At 47.2% G+C, this 17610-nt stretch overlaps 1 protein-coding gene across 6 annotated transcripts in view; it reads right to left on the bottom strand.

Annotated features, from left to right (window-relative positions):
• Nucleotides 1-17610, bottom strand: part of ADCYAP1R1 (ADCYAP receptor type I) — an 88562-nt gene that overhangs the window by 57309 nt on the left and 13643 nt on the right. For all 6 annotated transcript variants that reach the window (XM_043966465.1, XM_043966473.1, XM_043966457.1 and 3 more), the window contains one exon: nt 2388-2530. In XM_043966465.1, the coding sequence (XP_043822400.1) occupies nt 2388-2426 (39 nt within the window). In that variant the 5' untranslated portion in view covers nt 2427-2530. The remainder of the gene's footprint in view (nt 1-2387; nt 2531-17610) is intronic.

The raw sequence follows: 17610 nt of genomic DNA, 5'->3' as shown, positions 1-17610 counted from the left end.
CGGCTGGCAGCAGCAGGAGGGAGGGAGGCAGAGCAAGATGGGAAGGGCTAGTGGGCTGGGAATGGTGTGGCCTCTGCTCCCATCCTCAAAATAGGCGCTACTACCATTTTCTCAGAGCCTGGTGCCAGCAGCTTGGGGCACATAGACCTGTCTTTGCCCTGGCTCTGCTGCTGCGCTTGCTCTCAGCCCCAGGATGATGAGCTGGCCTGGATTCCAGCTCCCCACAAGGAGCTGCGCTGGGGGCTTGGCACTCCCCCCCACTCTGTTTTCACACATTGCCAACCTCAGTCGTTGCACAGGAATTGGCCCGGAATCGTGGTCCACATCAGTGGGGGAGGGTCTGCCAGGCTAGTTCTAGTGAGGGGGTATGGGGGTGCTGCTTGGGAGGGCAGCCTCAGGGACCCAACTTAGGTGCTTTCTCCTATATGAAGTCTTCCCAGATTGCTGAGTGTGAGTGAGCCCACAGGGCATTGTGTGGTCGGCTTTAGAGCCCAAGAATACCCACACCCACATGTCTTTGCTTCTGCTGGCCCACCTCAGGTTCTATTTCATCCAGTGTTTGAGTGAAGCAATGAGGGCATGGATGGATGGTGCCCACTCTTGGGTAGAGAGGAAGGTGCCTTTGGGCACTCTGCCTTTAAAAGCCACAGAAGTGGCAGATCTGGTTCACTGTGAGACCTGGCACAAGTCGATTAGTCTGGGTAGACCTTGGTTTGCCCATCTGCAAAATGTACCACAAGAATGGGTGTGGGGCAGGATGGAGCTGGGATGCCTCCCATTCATGGGTCCAAGCTCTAGGGCCAAAGGGACCCTTGAGATCATCCAGCATCATTCTTGACTCAATAGAGAGGTTGAGCAGTCGCCCAGTGTCCCTCAGGTGGTAAGAGCCCAGGCTCTCTGATGTCAGCACCAAGCCTCCCCTCTGACCCCACCCCCGGTATCTCTGGTTCCAACACAGCGTGGGAAAGTCCCTGGATATGCCTCAGTGTCCACAAAGGACCTCTCATTTACTGCTCAGCCTCTCTACCAGGCAGCCATTTCCTCCAAGGGGAGGGATTCTCACAGAAACCCACCTGGTGGGCTCAAGGACCAGGCTCCACGTTCCCTGTTTCCTTTCCCTCCATCCTTAGTGTGGTGCCCAGGCAGGGAGTGACTGCTGGGGTGGCTTGGGCCAGGGTGGGCAGGGCTAAACGGCTGCCGCTCTGGGCACAACTCCCATGGCCTGATCTGCCTTCCTAATGAGGACTATTCAGGTCCTCGCAGAGGCTGATCACCTCACCAGGGCTGGGGACTTTCCCAGGGACCAAGAGACGCCAGGCCCTGGGGGGTTCCCATGGTGGCTGGGAAGTTGCACTGTCCCCAACTCTCAGCCTTCTCTGGGGACAGAGGCAGCTTCCTGCTGGAATTCTGTAGTGGAGGAGGGGAGAAAAGGGAGATGGTAAGGAGAGAGAGATTGGGAGGAGGGGAAGATGGAAAAAGAGAGAAATGAGGAGGGGGGAGATATTGGGAGGAGGGAGAGACATGAGGAGGGGGAGAGATTGGGAGGAGGGGAAGATGGAAAAAGAGAGACATGAGGAGGGTGAGAGATTGGGAGGAGGGGAAGAGGGGAAAATGGGGAAAGAGGGAGAGAATGAAGGTCCTCTGAGGGGCTCTAGGGTGGGTGAATGGATGGAGCCTCAGGCAAAGGAGTGAGCGTAAGGCCAACTTCCTGCTCCCATTTGGCTGTGAATGTATTCCCATGTGTGGTGATCTGGTGGGGGGTATCTCCATCAGGAACTGAGACTATCAAAGATAAGGTCAGAGAGGTTCAGAACTTGGAGGGCTCCTGGCTGGGCTCCAAAGGTCAGTCTGAAGAGGAAGGGGGAGAAGCCACTAGTATCTCGGGGGCCAGGGAATCTGCCCCTGAGGCGTCCACTGAGCAGAGCACAGAGGGCAGGGGAGGCCTCAGAAAGGCAGTGTCTCTCCTCAAAGTCTGGAAGAATTCAGAAGCTGAAGTACCCCTAAGGGCCAGGGGCTGGGGCTCTGTCACTGAGGGCTGTGGAGCGGGGGAGGGGGTGGTGGTGGTGGTCTATGGGCAAGGGAGGCAGGTTCCATGTGCCAGTCTGTGGAGTCCAGTTCGGAAGGAGGAGCCAGGGAGGACCAGTTCCCAGCCAAACTGGTCCATCCCTCAGAACTCAAGCCACCTGTGTGTGGTGCTCTGCACACGGAGGCATTTCATCCATTCAGACCCCACTTGTTCTGTTTGTCATCACTCTAAATCACCCTAACACTGTCCTGGGATCCTCCCCTCCCTGATTCCATGTGGTTCTCGCAATTAGGCAAGAGAAAGAATGGAAGAGTTGGGTGAAAACCCCAGAGAAGTAGCAAAGACATCCCGGAGTGCTTACCATGGGCAGCAGCAGGAGGGTGAACACCAGGGCCTCCATGACGCCTGCCTCTCGTCTTCTTGAAGCAGGACCACTGAGAGTGTGGAACCCCAGATCTAGGCACAGGGAAACGTCTAGGCCAGGACCACCAGCAGATCTGAGCTCTGCAGAGAAAGGGAAGGACCGTCACCCCTTGGGCAGTGGGAGCATGAAGAGAGTGTAGTCATGCCTCTTTTGAGAGCAAGCTTCTGCCTTTCGGCCCAACCTTCAAGGCTGCCCACCCCCAGTCTGTCTCTAGCCTCATCTTCTGTGGCCCCCCAGTATACACCCTCAGATCTGCTCTGGGATGGGGGGAAAGCAGGGAGGAAGGAGGTTCCTAGCCACCTTCGGCCCCATGGCTCATTTTCTTTTGCTGATACTCTATTTATTTTTTCATTTATAATAAACATTTTTATTTAAAGTTTTGAGTTCCAAATTTTATTCCTTCCTTCCTTTCTCCCCTCCCTCCTCCCTGAGGCAGTAAGCAATCAGATGTAGGTTATACATGTGCAATTATGTAAAACAGTACCAGGTTAGTCATTTTGCACAAGAAAGCTTGAATAAAAGAAAAAAAAGAAAGAGAGAGAGAGAGAGAGAGAGAGAGAAGCATCAGGCTTCAGTCTGTGTTCCATCAATATCAGGCCTTTCTCCCAAGGCGGATAGTAGGTTTCATCCTTAGTCCTTTGGGATCATCTTGGATCATCGTATTGCTGAGAATAGTTAAACCATTCCCAATTCTTCATCCAACAACACTGCTGTCTCTGTGCACAAGGTTCTCCTGGTCCTGCTCACTTCACTCTACATCAGTTCATACAAGTCTTCCCAGGCCTTTCTGAAATCACCCTGCTTGTCATTTCTTAGAGCACAGAAATATTCCATCACCATCATGTACCACAGTTGGTTTAGCCATTCCCCCTTGACTGGCATCCCTCTCATTTCCAGTTCTTCGTCACCATGAAAAGCTGCAGTACATATGTTTGTACAAATGGGTCTTTTTCTCTTTGCCCCCACTGCTCCTTCCTGTGCCTCTCCCCAAGCACTGTTCTCATTCATCCGGCACAGTTTGGGTGCCTTGAGAGACCCCCTTTGGAGAGTGATCGGGGGCAGTTGATGAAGCTCCCTCATTTTGGGGCCTACAGCCACTCTGCCAAGGTGGGTGGGCAGCACAACCCGGCCCGATCCAACAGACATTTCCTGAACATCTCCTGGGTGCCAGGCACTGGGCTACACTACAGAGGCAAGGAAAAGGAGTGAGGGACAGTCTCTGCCCTCTGGGTGCTTCTACTTGATCTGGCGGCAGCTCAGAGTCCTACACACACTGGATCTCATCCTTCACAGAGCCCTTTCTTCCCATCAGTCCCATGGTAAATGATGTATCACAATGACATGCTTCTCCCCCTAAGTCAGGTGAGATGAGCCGGTTCCTTAAGAAAGTTTTTGTACCAAGAAATAGCCTGTGTAGAGAGCCCTGGCTTGGGGTGGGGGAAGGCTGGGTTCAAATCCTACCCCCAAGCTTGCTACCTGTGAAGCCTGGGACCAATCACTTCATGTCAATGAGCTTCAGTTTTGATATCTATATAATGGGAGCAGTACCTCACAGAGTTATTAGGAGGCTCACAGAGGACAATGTGTGCAGGCAAAGCCTTATCAGAACATCCAGTCTTGTTACAGGGACAACTTGGAGCGTCTAAACCTTTGGTTTAGACTTTGGTTCTGGCCAGTTGCCTGGATGGAGCCTGGCTGGTTTAGACTGGTGGAGAGAAGGTGGCATAGTGGGGTTGGGGAGGTGGGAGAGGGAGGAGAGTGGTCTGTCCTGGCTGGCGTGTAAGGGGCACTGCAAAAGGGGGAGAGCAGAGGGAGGAGGTGGGTGAGGAGCCAGGCTGGGGGTGGGGGCTTTCTGGCTGAGCTGGAGGGCAGCAGCAGCCCGAGGAGCTGTCCGAGTTCTGCCTCCCACCATCCTTCAGCTGCTGGACAGGGACCAGGAGCCAGGAGGAGGCAACTTAGGGAGAGCCTGCTTTGTCCCCTGGGAAGTCCAGCCTCGGTCAGTGTTGGTCCTTAGGGCCTGGCTGGGGAATGTAATTATGAGACTGTGGCTGGCTGGGATTTTATTAAATTACCAGAGGGATAGAGATGGAAGAGGAGATGGAGACGCATACAGAGGGAGAGAAAGCAAATGAGAGGGAAATACAAAAAAAGGCAAAGGCAGAGGTGCAGAAAGACTCCAAAAGACAGAGAGACAGGCTTACAGAGAAGAGAAAGAGAGACACACAGAGAGGGAAAGACAGAGACAGACAGAGACAGGCTTACAGAGGAGAGAAAAAGAGACACAGAGAGAGACAGAGAGGGAAAGACAGAGACAGAGGGAAAGACAGAGTCAGACAGAGACAGACAGAGAGGAAAGACAGAGAGAGACACACCCAGAGTGAGACAGAGAGGGAAAGACAGAGACAGACAGAGAGGAGAGACAGAGACACAGAGAGTGAGAGAGAAAGAGAGGGAAAGACAGACAGAGACAGGCTTACAGAGGAGAGAAAAAGAGACACAGAGAGAGACAGAGAGGGAAAGACAGAGACAGAGGGAAAGACAGAGTCAGACAGAGAGGAGAGATAGAGAGAGACACACACACCCAGAGTGAGACAGAGAGGGAAAGACAGAGACAGAGGAGAGACAGAGACAACACACACAGAGTGAGAGACAGATAGGAAAAGAGACAGAGTGAGAGACACAGAGAGAGAAAGAGACAGACAGAAAGAGGAGAGACAGAGAGGAGACAAAGAAAGAAGGAAAGGAGGAGATAGAGAAAGAGAGAGAGACAGAGGGATGCAGGGAGAGAGGAGAGAGAAAGAGACAGAAACACAAAGAGAGAGACACAGAGAAAGAGATGGAGAGAGCAGAATGAGAGAAACAGGAAGAGGAGAGAGAAAGGCAGAGACAGGCAGAGCCGGTGGTCTGTCCCAAGGAAAGCGTGGGGAATGCTGTAAGGACAGAATGCCAACAATGGAACCCTCCATCCCCTCCTCTTCCTTTGGTGAGTGAGCAGGGACCCTGAGGGCAGCCAGCCACGGCCATGACCCTGAGCTCCCCCCGCCCCCTACAGGCTCTCAGTTCCTCACCTCCTGCACCCCCCGCCTCTCCTGCCTGGCTTTACTTGGCGCAGTGGCATCTGGCTTCAGTTGCTTCCTCCCCACCACTTCAATAGTCGATGATGCCGATCCTAGGAGCTAGGCGGGTTCCCACCCTGACTGGAATAACATTTCCCTCTGTGCTCCCAGAGAGGTATTGCAGCCTTCTAGACAGACAGCTGGCCTGAGGTCGGGTATCATTGATCTGCACTGGGAGAGGGCATATTCTCCCCTGGGAATTTCCCATATAGAAGAATTCACAGGACCAGATCCCCACCCCCAAAGCTCCATAATTCTTAAGGAAGAAAAGGTTTGCAGAGCCAAACACCCTAAAGAAGCTCACACTTGGGGATCCCTGGTCAGCACCAGTGTTTGCCAAAATCAAATTGGTCTTTTCCATTCATTAAAGCAGGCTCTTGGAGCACCTTCCTTGAGCACACCTTCCTTATTCCTTAGCTCAAATGATCACCACAAGTTATAGTTGATGCCCCCTCTACATGCGGCAGAGAGCAGGGGTGCCACCAGGTCGGGGTGTGGAGGTAGAGTGTCCTGGCTCAGGGATGCTGTGGGAATGTGCACAGGTGGCTTGCAGCCCAGCTTGGATGGAGAGAGACAGAAGGGGAGGGGTGCTAGGATGGCCCCTCATAGAGAACGAGGGAGAGGATGGCTGATAGTTCAAAGGCTTCTGGCCTGAGTGAGTAGATCAGAGGAAATCCGGACTGCTGGGGACGGCTAGTTAGGGGGAAATGAGATAGGTGCAGGATGGGGTGAGTTGAAATGCCATGAGACACCCAGCCTGAGAGGTATGGCCATAGAGTGGACAGGCCAGATGACAACTCAGGAGAGCCCTTGCCAAGGGCTGGAGACACAGGTTCCAGAGGCTTTCGTGGAGGCGCTCACCCCCGGGGAGAACTGAAGAGTCCTCAAGAGAATGAAGAGAGAGCAAAGGGCTTATGTGGGGAGGCCTCTCCCCAGGGAGCAGGAGAAGGGGGAATAAGCAGCAGAGCAGATGGAGAAACAGCAGCAGATCAGAAGCAGGAGAACACGGAGAGAGCATCAGCAGGGGCAGCCGGGGAAGCAGCATCCGTGGGCAGGACCAGCGCAGGCAGCTGGTGCCTTCAGTGCCTCATTTCTTCTGGAAGAGCCTGTCAGCCAGCAGATGGGGAGAGCAGAGGAAGGGGGTCACTGAGGTCAGGAAGGCAGCTGGTCCTCTGCACAGAGGGACAAGCACCTGGAGATGGGACACTGACCCTGTGCAGTCTCGGACACAATGTGACAGCTTCATGGTTAGAGCATGGAGCCAAGGTCACCGATTAGCCTATGGTTAACTCGGTTACCTTCATGCAGAGAAAAGTCTGTTTTGAGCCACAGACTAACAACCTAATCTCAGCTACAGCCTGCAGCCTTAACCCCAGAGACCCATTCACTCACTGTCCATTCATCCATCCACCTATCCACTTGCCCACCTATCATCATCTATCCACCTAGCCACCCATAATCCACCTCTCCATCCATTGTCCACTTATCTATCCCTCCACCCACCCACCCATCTCTCCACGATCTATCCCATCCACCCACACATCTCTCCATGATCTATCCCATCCACCCACACATCTACCTCTCCATCCATTGCCCACTTATCCATCCATTCACCCACGTACCCACTTTTCCATGATCCATCTACCCACCTATTCATCATTATTCTCCCACTCACCCACCCACCCAGCTACCCACCTATCTATCATCTGTTCACCCACGGCTAGGTGGTGCAATGGATAGAGCACTGACTCTAGAGTCAGGAGGACCTGAGTTCAAATCTCACCTCAGACACTTACTAGCTGTGTGAGTCTGGGCGAGTCACTTAACTCCAATTGCCTCAAACATCCAGGGCCATCTCCAGTCATCCTGACCTATATCTTGCCACTCATCCCAGATGGCTCTGGGAGAGTGAGGCTGCTGACCTCGCACAGCCCTCCCTCACTTAAATCCAATTTAGTGCAAGTCATGACATCATCCCGATGGAGAGGACAAACAACAACATGTATCTATCCACCCATCGATCCACTCACTCACCCATCCAAAAAGTGTTTGTTGAGTTACTCTGTGCCAGGCCTGGATAGGAGCCACACCAGGGACAGAGGAGCGTGGTGAAGAGAACCCGAGTTCAAGCCCACCCACCAACTCATCTTGTGACCCTGGGCAAGTGAGCCTTGGCTTCCTCGCTTGTAAAATGGGGGTACTGGGTGCAGCAGCCGCTCTAAATTGATGATACTGCAATGCTGTGTGTGACTGTCCCACACTCCTGATGCTGGGGCCCTGCGGCTGTGGGCCAAGTGTGTTCATCCTGAGACAGGGTTCAGGATGGCAGCTCCCTGGGGCCTTCTGGGAAAAGACCCCCTTCAGGGCTTGCTTAGCCCCTTCTTCCTCCCTCCAAGTCCCCAAGCCTGACACTGTCATTATGGGTGGACCTTCACTGCCATCCCTGGTCTCTTACCTTAGAGAGGGGGTGGGGGCGGAGATGTGATCTCCACCTCACCAGGTGACATGGGAGAAGCTCTGTACATGATGGGTAGAGACTGTCTTTTGTCTTTGTATTCCCAGCACTTGGTACAGCACCGGGCACACAGTAGGTGCTTAATCGATGCCTATTAGTCCAGAGGCAGAGCACTGTCCAGTGCTTGATCTCCATGGCTAGGCTGCCTCTCCCTCTGTGACTGATCCTAGGTCACTCTATCTGGCAGAGTAGTCCCTCTGCAGTCTGCCAGTGAGTCATGACCAGCAGCTCCTCTGACCTGCTGGGCTTCCTACAAGATGGCACAGATCATGCCCAGGCTCCAGATCCACACACAGCCAGAGCTGAGCTCCCATGCCCCACTTGGCACCACCATTCTGGGTGGAAGGATGGACTTCCCAGGGCACATTAGAGACAGGCAGACCCCAGTGTGGAACCTCCACCTCCCCTCTGTTGTTCCTCTTGGTCAACCATTGTCAACTGTCTGCTGAGCTTCTCCCGGCAGGGCCCGTCTTCCTCTGGCTCAGTGCACCCAAAGTGGCACCTGGCCTGTGTCCCTAACACTATCCTCAACCTTTTCCTCATTTCTATTTCCATAACTCCTCTCACATCCCCTCCTCTTTAGTTCAGGCCCTTGCCAGCCATGACCAGGATAGGTGTCATCACTTCCACACAGTTGCCAAAGAATTTTCCATGAAACAGATCTGAGCTTGCTGGTCCCCAGCTCAAGATGCTACCATGGCTCCCTAGTATCTCCTTAGTAGCCTTGAAGGCCATTCACAGTCCGGTCCTGGACTACTGCCACAGGACTCTCTCTCAGGCACACTTCTGGTTTCCCTGGGTTTTATTTTCTTTTTGAGGGAGTGATTTTAACATGATCTCCCCTTAATCTGTACTCTATCTCCACCACTGTTATCTGCATCACATCCAATCTTTATCTAGTTGAATACTTTCCTGAGTTTGCTTTCCTGCTTTTTCTCTTGCTATTCTGTCCTATTGCAAAATGTCTCCTTGCCAGGAAACAAAACCCAAAATTCAGGCTCTGTGGCTGTGTGATCATGGACAAGTTATTTAACCTCTCTGAGACTCAGTTTCCTCATCTTAAAGTGTGTGGGGGGATCCAATGAGAAACATTTCCAGTTCCATCAGTCAACCCTCATGTGACATGGGTGAAGAAGGAAAAGTGAGAGAATGCCACAGGGGGCCCCACCTTCCAAAACTAGAAATGACCCAAAGAAGAAAAACTTCAAGCAATTCTCAAGAGAAAAAATTTTAAATTACTCAAGGAAATGAACAAAGCAAAGAAGAGTTCTGACCCAACAAGAAATATGGTGGGTTTAAAAAGCAGAGGCCAAGGTCCCCAAAAAAACCAGGCCAACAGAGTCACAGTAGCATCCACCTGTTATGGGCCCATAGCACTCCAGAAGTTCTCTGGGGCACATCAAAGAACCTTCTCCTTGAGAAACTAAACCAGAGGACAGACATTCCTAGAGAGATAAGTGGAACCAGATCGGGCTGAGCTAGCTCTGGGACCCCTACCCTTCATTCTAGTCTCCCTCAACCTTGGGGCAATAAGATTAGGTGTGGCTGCTTCCTTTGTGTCCTGAGGAGATGGATTGAGAGATTTGCAGCCACCCCTCACCCAATTCCTCCAGCCACCACCAGTGGGGAATGGTCCTCCCTCACTAAAGTAACTTTCCACAGTCAGATGGTCACCCCCATCAGTCCTCTATAAAAGTACCTGCCTGTCTCCTGCTTGAGGAGATTGGTATCTCAGAGCCACACTCTGCCATGCCTTTCTCCCATGAGAAGTCCAAGGATTTCTTTCATGGTTTCCCTTCCCTTCCCCTGCCACTAAATAAGTTACTATCTTATTCTAACTGCTTTTGTGTGCAAGAGGGTGTAATTCTTTTTTTTTTTTAAGTGAGGCAATGGAGTTAAGTGACTTGCCCAGGGTCACACAGCTAGTAAGAGTTAAGTGTCTGAGACCAGATTTGAACTCAGGTACTCCTGACTCCAGGGTCAGTGCTCTATCCACTGGGCCACCTAGCTGCCCCCACTGGGCCACCTAGCTGCCCGGTGTAATTCTTTAAAGAGGAATTCTTAAGGACCCAAACCCCTACCCTTACCCCAAACACCTATCCCTTTCCCAAACCTCCTACCCCATTTTCCCCATGACACACCCAAAGCTAGAATTTCTCAAGACATGACAGGATGGTGATAAATTAAAGGAAGGGATACAACAGCACCAACATGCTGAGAAGAAATAACAAATTAACTGAATGTGACTCAGAAATGATGAGCTTGAAACTCTAGGGCTTAGAAACGTGCATGAATAGCATGAGCCAAGACCATAGAGTCAACTCCAAGGAGAACCAATCTGGAAACAATGCAGACAATGGTGGTGGAGATGGAAGATAGGTTGAGGGAGATGCTGAAATCATTCCCTTCCCCCCAAGGCTAAAGAAGAAAAGGACACAGCTAAATTCCAGGAAATCATGCATGAGCCTTTCATAGAACTATTGAAAACAAGGAAGTGATTGCAAAGGTAAGTCATGAGATGCCAGTAGTTATCAATACCAAGTGTAGCTCCCTTAAACATTGGGGGATAGAAAGGGAATAAGTACTTATATGGTGCCTACTGTGTGCTGGGTACTTTATGAATCTTGTTTCTTTGGATCCTACCCTGGGAAGTAGGTTACAGTTGAGAAAACTGAGGCAGGAGTCTCCATCAGTGGTTCACATGTACTGCACAGTCCAGAGACTCAGTTATAACTTGGCAATATTTCTAGCATCATACTCATCACTGTAGAATCTCATTACAGATGGGAATCAACAGATGAACATTCACAAGCAATTCTGAGCTAAGGAATACTAACTTGGAACCCAAATCAAGTGAAATGCTATCTGCCTAAAAAGAACTCTATTCTTCTCATTAGTAGACCTCTATTTTAAAAGTTGTGCTCATTTGTTATTATTGTTATTATATATTTAGTTTTGCCAATAACAATTTTGTGGAAATTTGGTTTTTCTCTTATGAGCACTGACATCATAGCCTCATTTTTCTCCTCTTGGCCCAGAAGGGCTATAATATTTACTATCTGTCCCTTGGCAGGCACTTTTGCCAACCCCCGACGATCTAACATGAACCAAGAAGAAAGCATCACATTTTTTTGTTTTTGTTTTTGTTTGTTTTTTTTCGGGGCAATGAGGGTTAAGTGACTTGCCCAGGGTCACACAGCTAGTAAGTGTCAAGTGTCTGAGACCAGATTTGAACTTAGGTCCTCCTGAATCCAGGGCCTGTGCTTTATCCACTGTGCCACCTAGCTGCCCCCCACATATTTTTTTAAAAGGCAAATTTCACAAGATTTTCTGCAAAAATTAGAAGCGATAGAAGAAACAGAAAGTTATGATATGTAGAATTTCACTCCAAAATCACCTTTCCAAAAAAGATAAGCATTATTTTGGAACACAAAAGATGATTTAAAAAGCAAGTGACTTTGATCCACAAATGGAGAAATGACTCAATTTCAGAGCAGCTTATTTTGGTGAAACTAACAAGAGTAATGTACCTGATGATTGAAAGGTTTTAATAGACAGATATTTGATAAATGCAGGTTTCAATATAGTCACCACATCAGGACCAAACTGGACTGCAATGTTTCATCTAAGCATGGAATTCCGTGGTCAGTCTTGAGGGGAGAAGAGGGAGAAATAAGGCCATGAAGAAGTGAATTGGTTCTGAGTGAACCAATGGATTCACAGACTCAGAGCCTATGGCAATCCCTCTATGGATGGCTAAAGAGAGAGAAACAATAGGGCAGAAAATGAAGGGAGGGAGCTGAAGACTATGGCATTCCTCAGCAGGAAACCTGGCCTTCAAGCAGAGATAAATGGTTCGAAAGTTTACAGATTGTAGTACGAAATACAGGGCTTTGTGTAGTTGTGCACGTGTGTGTGCAGGGCTGGGGAATAATTAGGATCTGGGATGTGCTGAAGTCTGTTTTTCCTTCTAACACAAGGAATAATTTAACAAAGAATAGTGGAAAAATTAGCCAGAATTAACCTGAACTTCTCTCTAACAAGAAAAACAACAACCCCATAGCAACAATCTGCTCAGTTCAACTCACCAAACATTTATTAAGCCTTTCTCTGTATCAGGCCCTGCAGCTCAAAGGACCAAAATAAAACAATATCTGCCTTCAAAAATCTTCCATCCATTGGAGGGGTAAATCACTGGCCTGTTGACTCAACATAGGCAGTATTAGGGAAACTGAGGAATGAGGAAACACTTACAGGAAAGGCTGCCTGAAGCAGATGGCACCTGAACAGAAGCTTGAAGGAGGAAGACCCACATTCGAGAGGCAGAAAGGAGGGGGGCATGCTTGGTGAGGGGATTGTTGTAGAGTTGGTGCAGGGGACTGGGGTGGAGTGGGGCTGAGGGTGGGGCCATCAATACCAGGCTATTTTTCCTCTGGGCATTGAGAAACTTTGTGAACAAGGGCCTGACAGGGCTTTAGAAAGTCAATTTGGTGGCAGAGCCAGGATGGATTAGAGGAGGGGGAGCTATAGGCAGGGAGACCAGGTGTGAGGTGGTGAGGGTCTGCTCTAATTATGGGTTATGGGAAGAAAGAGAGAGGAAGGGCAGGCCTAGGGAAGCAGGATTTTTGTTTGTGACAGGTTGAATTTGAGATGCCCATAGAATTCCAGGAGGTGGGGGACGGGGCGGGGGACAGAGGAGTGTAGGGGGAGATCAAGACATTGCCCAAGAAAACACCTAGATTATTAAGGGACAGGTGAGTGGGATTTAGCATTCTCCACCTAGTCATAGAACTGAGCAGTTGGAAGAGAAGATGGGCTGGAGTGTATTTGGTAAATCCAACAAGAGATGACATGAATAGATGTTGAAGAAATTAGATTTGATCATGGATATTTAGTGAACTGGAGGGAAAAGTAATGAAGATAGATTAGATAGAGTCAAAATATGTATGTATGCGTTTTTAGACATACTTTCGTAAACATACAAAAGATTGATTTTGTGAATACTTTGTGCATATTTCCAAATATATGTATATAGACATTATTTCCAAATATGAACATGTATACATTATGTATATTTGTATTTCCATACATGTATATACATTATGTGTATATATTTGGAAATACACATAGAGTATTCACAAAACCAGTCACATTCTGGAGCACAAACATTTGTGATAAATTCAGAAGGGCAGAAATTTTAAACACTACCTTTACCAATGATAATGCTACTAAAATAGCAATTGAGAATGAAAATATGATCAAATGATTCAAGATTACATGTAAACCAAAAAAATTATTAAATAATGGTCAGGTTAAATAATAAATTACAGAAACAATAGTAGATTATGTTAAAGATAGCAACAATATAAATAGAATATATAAAAACTTATGGGATACAGCCAAAGCAATATTCAGAGGCCAATTTATGCTCCTAAACACATATTAAGAACAGAGAAAAATGAAGAAATTAATATATTTAAGAATAAAGGAGGAAATTGTTTTTAAAAATAAAAGGAAAAATCAATAAAACAGATAAAAACTAAATTGATAAATAAAACAAGGAAATGTTTGTAAAAAAGACCCATAAATCAGAAACAATTGCTAGCAGGATTAACAAGAGAGAAAATGAACAAATTCTCAATGGTAGAAATATGGAAGGGCAGATCACAATGAATACAAAAGAAACAAAGAAAATGATCAGAAGTGGATGACTATTTAAAAAAACATGAAATACCTGAATTGATAAAAATCGTCAGTCATTACTCTAAATAAACAACTCTTAGGAGGATAAATCAATTAAGTCATCGAGGGGCTATCATATAAAAAGACACTAAGACCAAGTAATTCACACATAAATTCTACTAAATGTTCAAAGATCAAATGATTCTTATAACGTGAATTGTTTTCAAAAATAGAGAACTATGATTGTCTATCTTTATTAGAAAAATACGGTTCTGATCCTCAAATGTGACAAAGATAAGTCAGAAACAGAAAATTACAGATCACTATCAGTGATTAATATAATTTATAACAATATAAGTTCACAAACAAAAAAGTGTGCATTATAATCAAATAAAATTTATAATAGGAATATAAGTATGATTTAGCATTATGAAAATAAATATTGCAAGTCATATCAATAAGAAAAACCATAAATGTTGATATTTGTATTGTATATTCATTCTCAAAGAAGACCATGATATTTTGGGAGGTGATGTCGTGACTTGCACTGAATTGGATTTAAGTGAAGGAGGGCTGTGCAAAGTCACCAGCCTCACTCTCTCCTCCAGAGTCATTTGGGTCCAGTGGCAAGATATAGATCAGGACAACTGGAGATGGCCCAGGATGTTTGAGGCAAATGGGGTTAAGTGACTTGCCCATGGTCACACAGTTAGTGAGTGTCAAGTGTCTGAGGCCGGATTTGAACTCATATCCTCTTGACTCCAGGGCCAGTCCTCTATCTACTGTGCCACCTAGCTGTTCCAAGAAAAACAGTAATAACCTGTAAATACATAAAAATTCTATGATTATAATGCCAATTTGTGTTAAGATATCAAAAAGTTAAAAGTAGAGTCAGTGAGTCGATAAGCATTGATTAAACATATATTATGTGCTAGGCACTGTGCTAAGTTTCAGGGGTACAAAGAAAGGCAAAAAATAATCCATGCTTTCAAGGAACTCACAGCCAAATGGTGGGGGCAGCTTGCATGCAGACAATTATGTACAAGCAAGCTATGTGCAGGATAAATCAGAGATAGTTAATAGAGGCAAGTGCTGGGATTCAAAGGAAAAGGATTCTTGTAGAAAGTAGCATTTTAGCTGGGACTTGGAGGAAACCACACATTCCTACTGGAAGAACCATAGCCTTGACTATATAGACCTTTGTTGGCAGGGTGATACCTCTGCTTCTTTGTCTGCCATCCAGATGTGCCAGAGCTTTCCTCCCCAGGAGCGAGCTTCTTTTCATTTCATGGCATAATCACTGTCTGCAGGGATCTCTGAGCCCAAGAATATAAAATCTGATGCCCCTTCCATCTCATCTCCCTCTATTTGCTAGCAAGGGATGGGACCAGTTTCCAAAATCTTAGGGTTTTTGCTGTTAAGCTTCAGGCTGGCTTTTGCTCTCTCCTCTCTCACCCTCATCAAGAGGCCTCTTGATTTTTTTTTCAATTTTGGTCTTCAGAGTAGGATCATCTGCATATCTGAGATTGTGGACATTTCTCCCAAAATCTGCATTCCAACTTTGGATTCATCCAGCATGGCATTTAGCATGATGTTCTCTGCATATGAGTTAGATGATGTCTCAGCTCTGGGTTTGATCGTGGTTTTCAGGTAGTCCAATGATTTTCAAATGATCTCTCCTGGATCTATTTTCCAGGTCAGCAGTTTTTCCAAGGAGATATTTCACATCACCCTCTATTTTTTATTCACTTGTATTTGCTTTATTGTGTCTTGGTTTCTCACAAAGTCACTAGCTTCCATTGGTTCAATCCTAATTCTTAGGCATTATTTTCTTCAGAGAGCTTTTCCATTTGGCTTTTCAAACTGTTGACTTTTTTTCATGACTTTCCTGCATCGCTTTCATTTTTTCCTCTATCTCTCTTACTTTATCTTCAAAGCCCTTTTTGAATGCCTCCAAGGCCTGAGACCAATTTATATTTTTTCTTGGAAGATTTGGATGTAGGAGCTCTGATGTTGCTATCCTCTTCTGAGGGTGTACCTTGATCTTCCTTGTCACCAAAGAAACTTTCTACGGTCCACACCTTTTTTTGCCCGCTCATCTTGCCGGCCTATTTCTTGACTTTTGACTCCTTCTTAAAGTGGAGCACTGCTTCCTGGATGCACTGTCCCAGCTTCAGGGGGTCCCAGGTAGTAAGATTTAAGGAGAGACATGTTCTCAGCTCACCTGGCCTGTGTTCTGGTCTGTAAGTAACCACAGACCACTTGCTCTTTAACCCAGAACAAATCTAGTTCACTTTGGTTGCAAGCTTGGGTGTTCCTGCACCCCTCCCCCACCTGGAACCACCACCCAAGACTGTGTCCCATATATGAGCCTGGGCAAAGCATCAGAATTCCACGTTGGTGCCAGCAGAGACCCCTACAATCCCCGTCCCTGCCAACCACTCAACCCCCTCACCAGACTGTGAGCTGAGTTAGCCACAGCTGCAGCCTGTTCAGAGGCTCCAGAAGTCTCTTTCTCCAGCATGGCCTGGGGCTGGATCTGTGTCAGCACAGCCACAGGGTCAGGCTCCACTCCCACCCTGTTACAGCAGACTCCTGCTGCCAGACTTCTAAGCCATCTTTTCTGCATATAAGTTAAATAAATAAGGGATGGTGTACAGTCTTGTACTCCTTTTCCAGTCTTAAACCAATCAGTTCTTCCATGTTTGGTTCTAATTGCCTGTTGACCTGAATACAGGCTCCTCTAGAGCAAGATGATCTGGAACTCCCATCTCTTTGAGAATCTGCCACATTTTGTTATGATCCACACAAAGACTTTAGTGTAGTCAATGAAGCAGAAGTAGACGTTTTGTTTGTTCCCCCCCCCCAGGATTCCCTTGCTTTCTCCATAATGTGGTAAATATTGTCAATTTGGTCTCTACTTCCTCTGCCTCTTCAAAAACCCATCTGATCTTCTGATAATTCTCATTCAGGAGATCCTGAGATCCAATCAGAGGTCCCACCAGTGTGCACTGGAAATGGTAATAGTAGCCATAGGAGTCAGGAGGTGAATTATCAGCAGCTTTGGGAGGGGTGCCCCAGGCAGTATCCTGGTAAGCACTGAACCATCTGGAGAGATTGTAGGATGACAATTCATGTCATTTCTTCCCCTGATAATTGAGCATAAGTGGGAGAGAGTACCAGCAGTAGTAGAGAGGCAACCCAACTCAGCAGAGGAGCAAATGAGCCTGACTGCAGATAAATCTATCTAGCAGAGATGTCTCACCCTGCAAAGAACCATCTCAGTACAGACATTCACCCATCACTGACACCACACCATGTATGCAGTGGACTTCATGAGACTCTATGAAGAGGGCAAAGGACAGCCAGGGTCGGGAGTTGGGAAGTACCTCTTTGCCAAATGTACTCTATAGGTGTACCTAACTACAATTGTATTTTAAATTGAGTTCACTCTCCTCAGGGACCTTGTGTGTGCAAGAGGAGAGTGTGCCTCCACTTTTAGAGGGAATGCTACTATTCTTACCATAACATTTAAATAAATAAATACCTTTTATAAAACCTAGTTGAAGTCTGATGGACTTATTGATAGAAAGGAGGACAATAGGCCCATAAGTGACAATATTAGAAGCTAAACCCCTCAGGGTTACCTTAGAATCCTGAGGTGTGAAGTAGCAGCCATCTTCTGGGAATTCAGTCTACCAATATGAGTGGAAATTGAGAAAATAGCCCAGGAGAGGATGCAACATAACATTAAAAATGTATCAAACACTTGATCAATTATTTGCATACACTCACACACAATAACTTATAAAAGAAGACTTAGAGAGATATCCAATATGCGTGACTG

The sequence above is a fragment of the Dromiciops gliroides genome, chromosome 1 (genome assembly GCF_019393635.1).
Source record: "Dromiciops gliroides isolate mDroGli1 chromosome 1, mDroGli1.pri, whole genome shotgun sequence".
NCBI lineage: Eukaryota > Metazoa > Chordata > Mammalia > Microbiotheria > Microbiotheriidae > Dromiciops > Dromiciops gliroides.
This window is presented reverse-complemented; position numbering and strand designations above follow the sequence as displayed.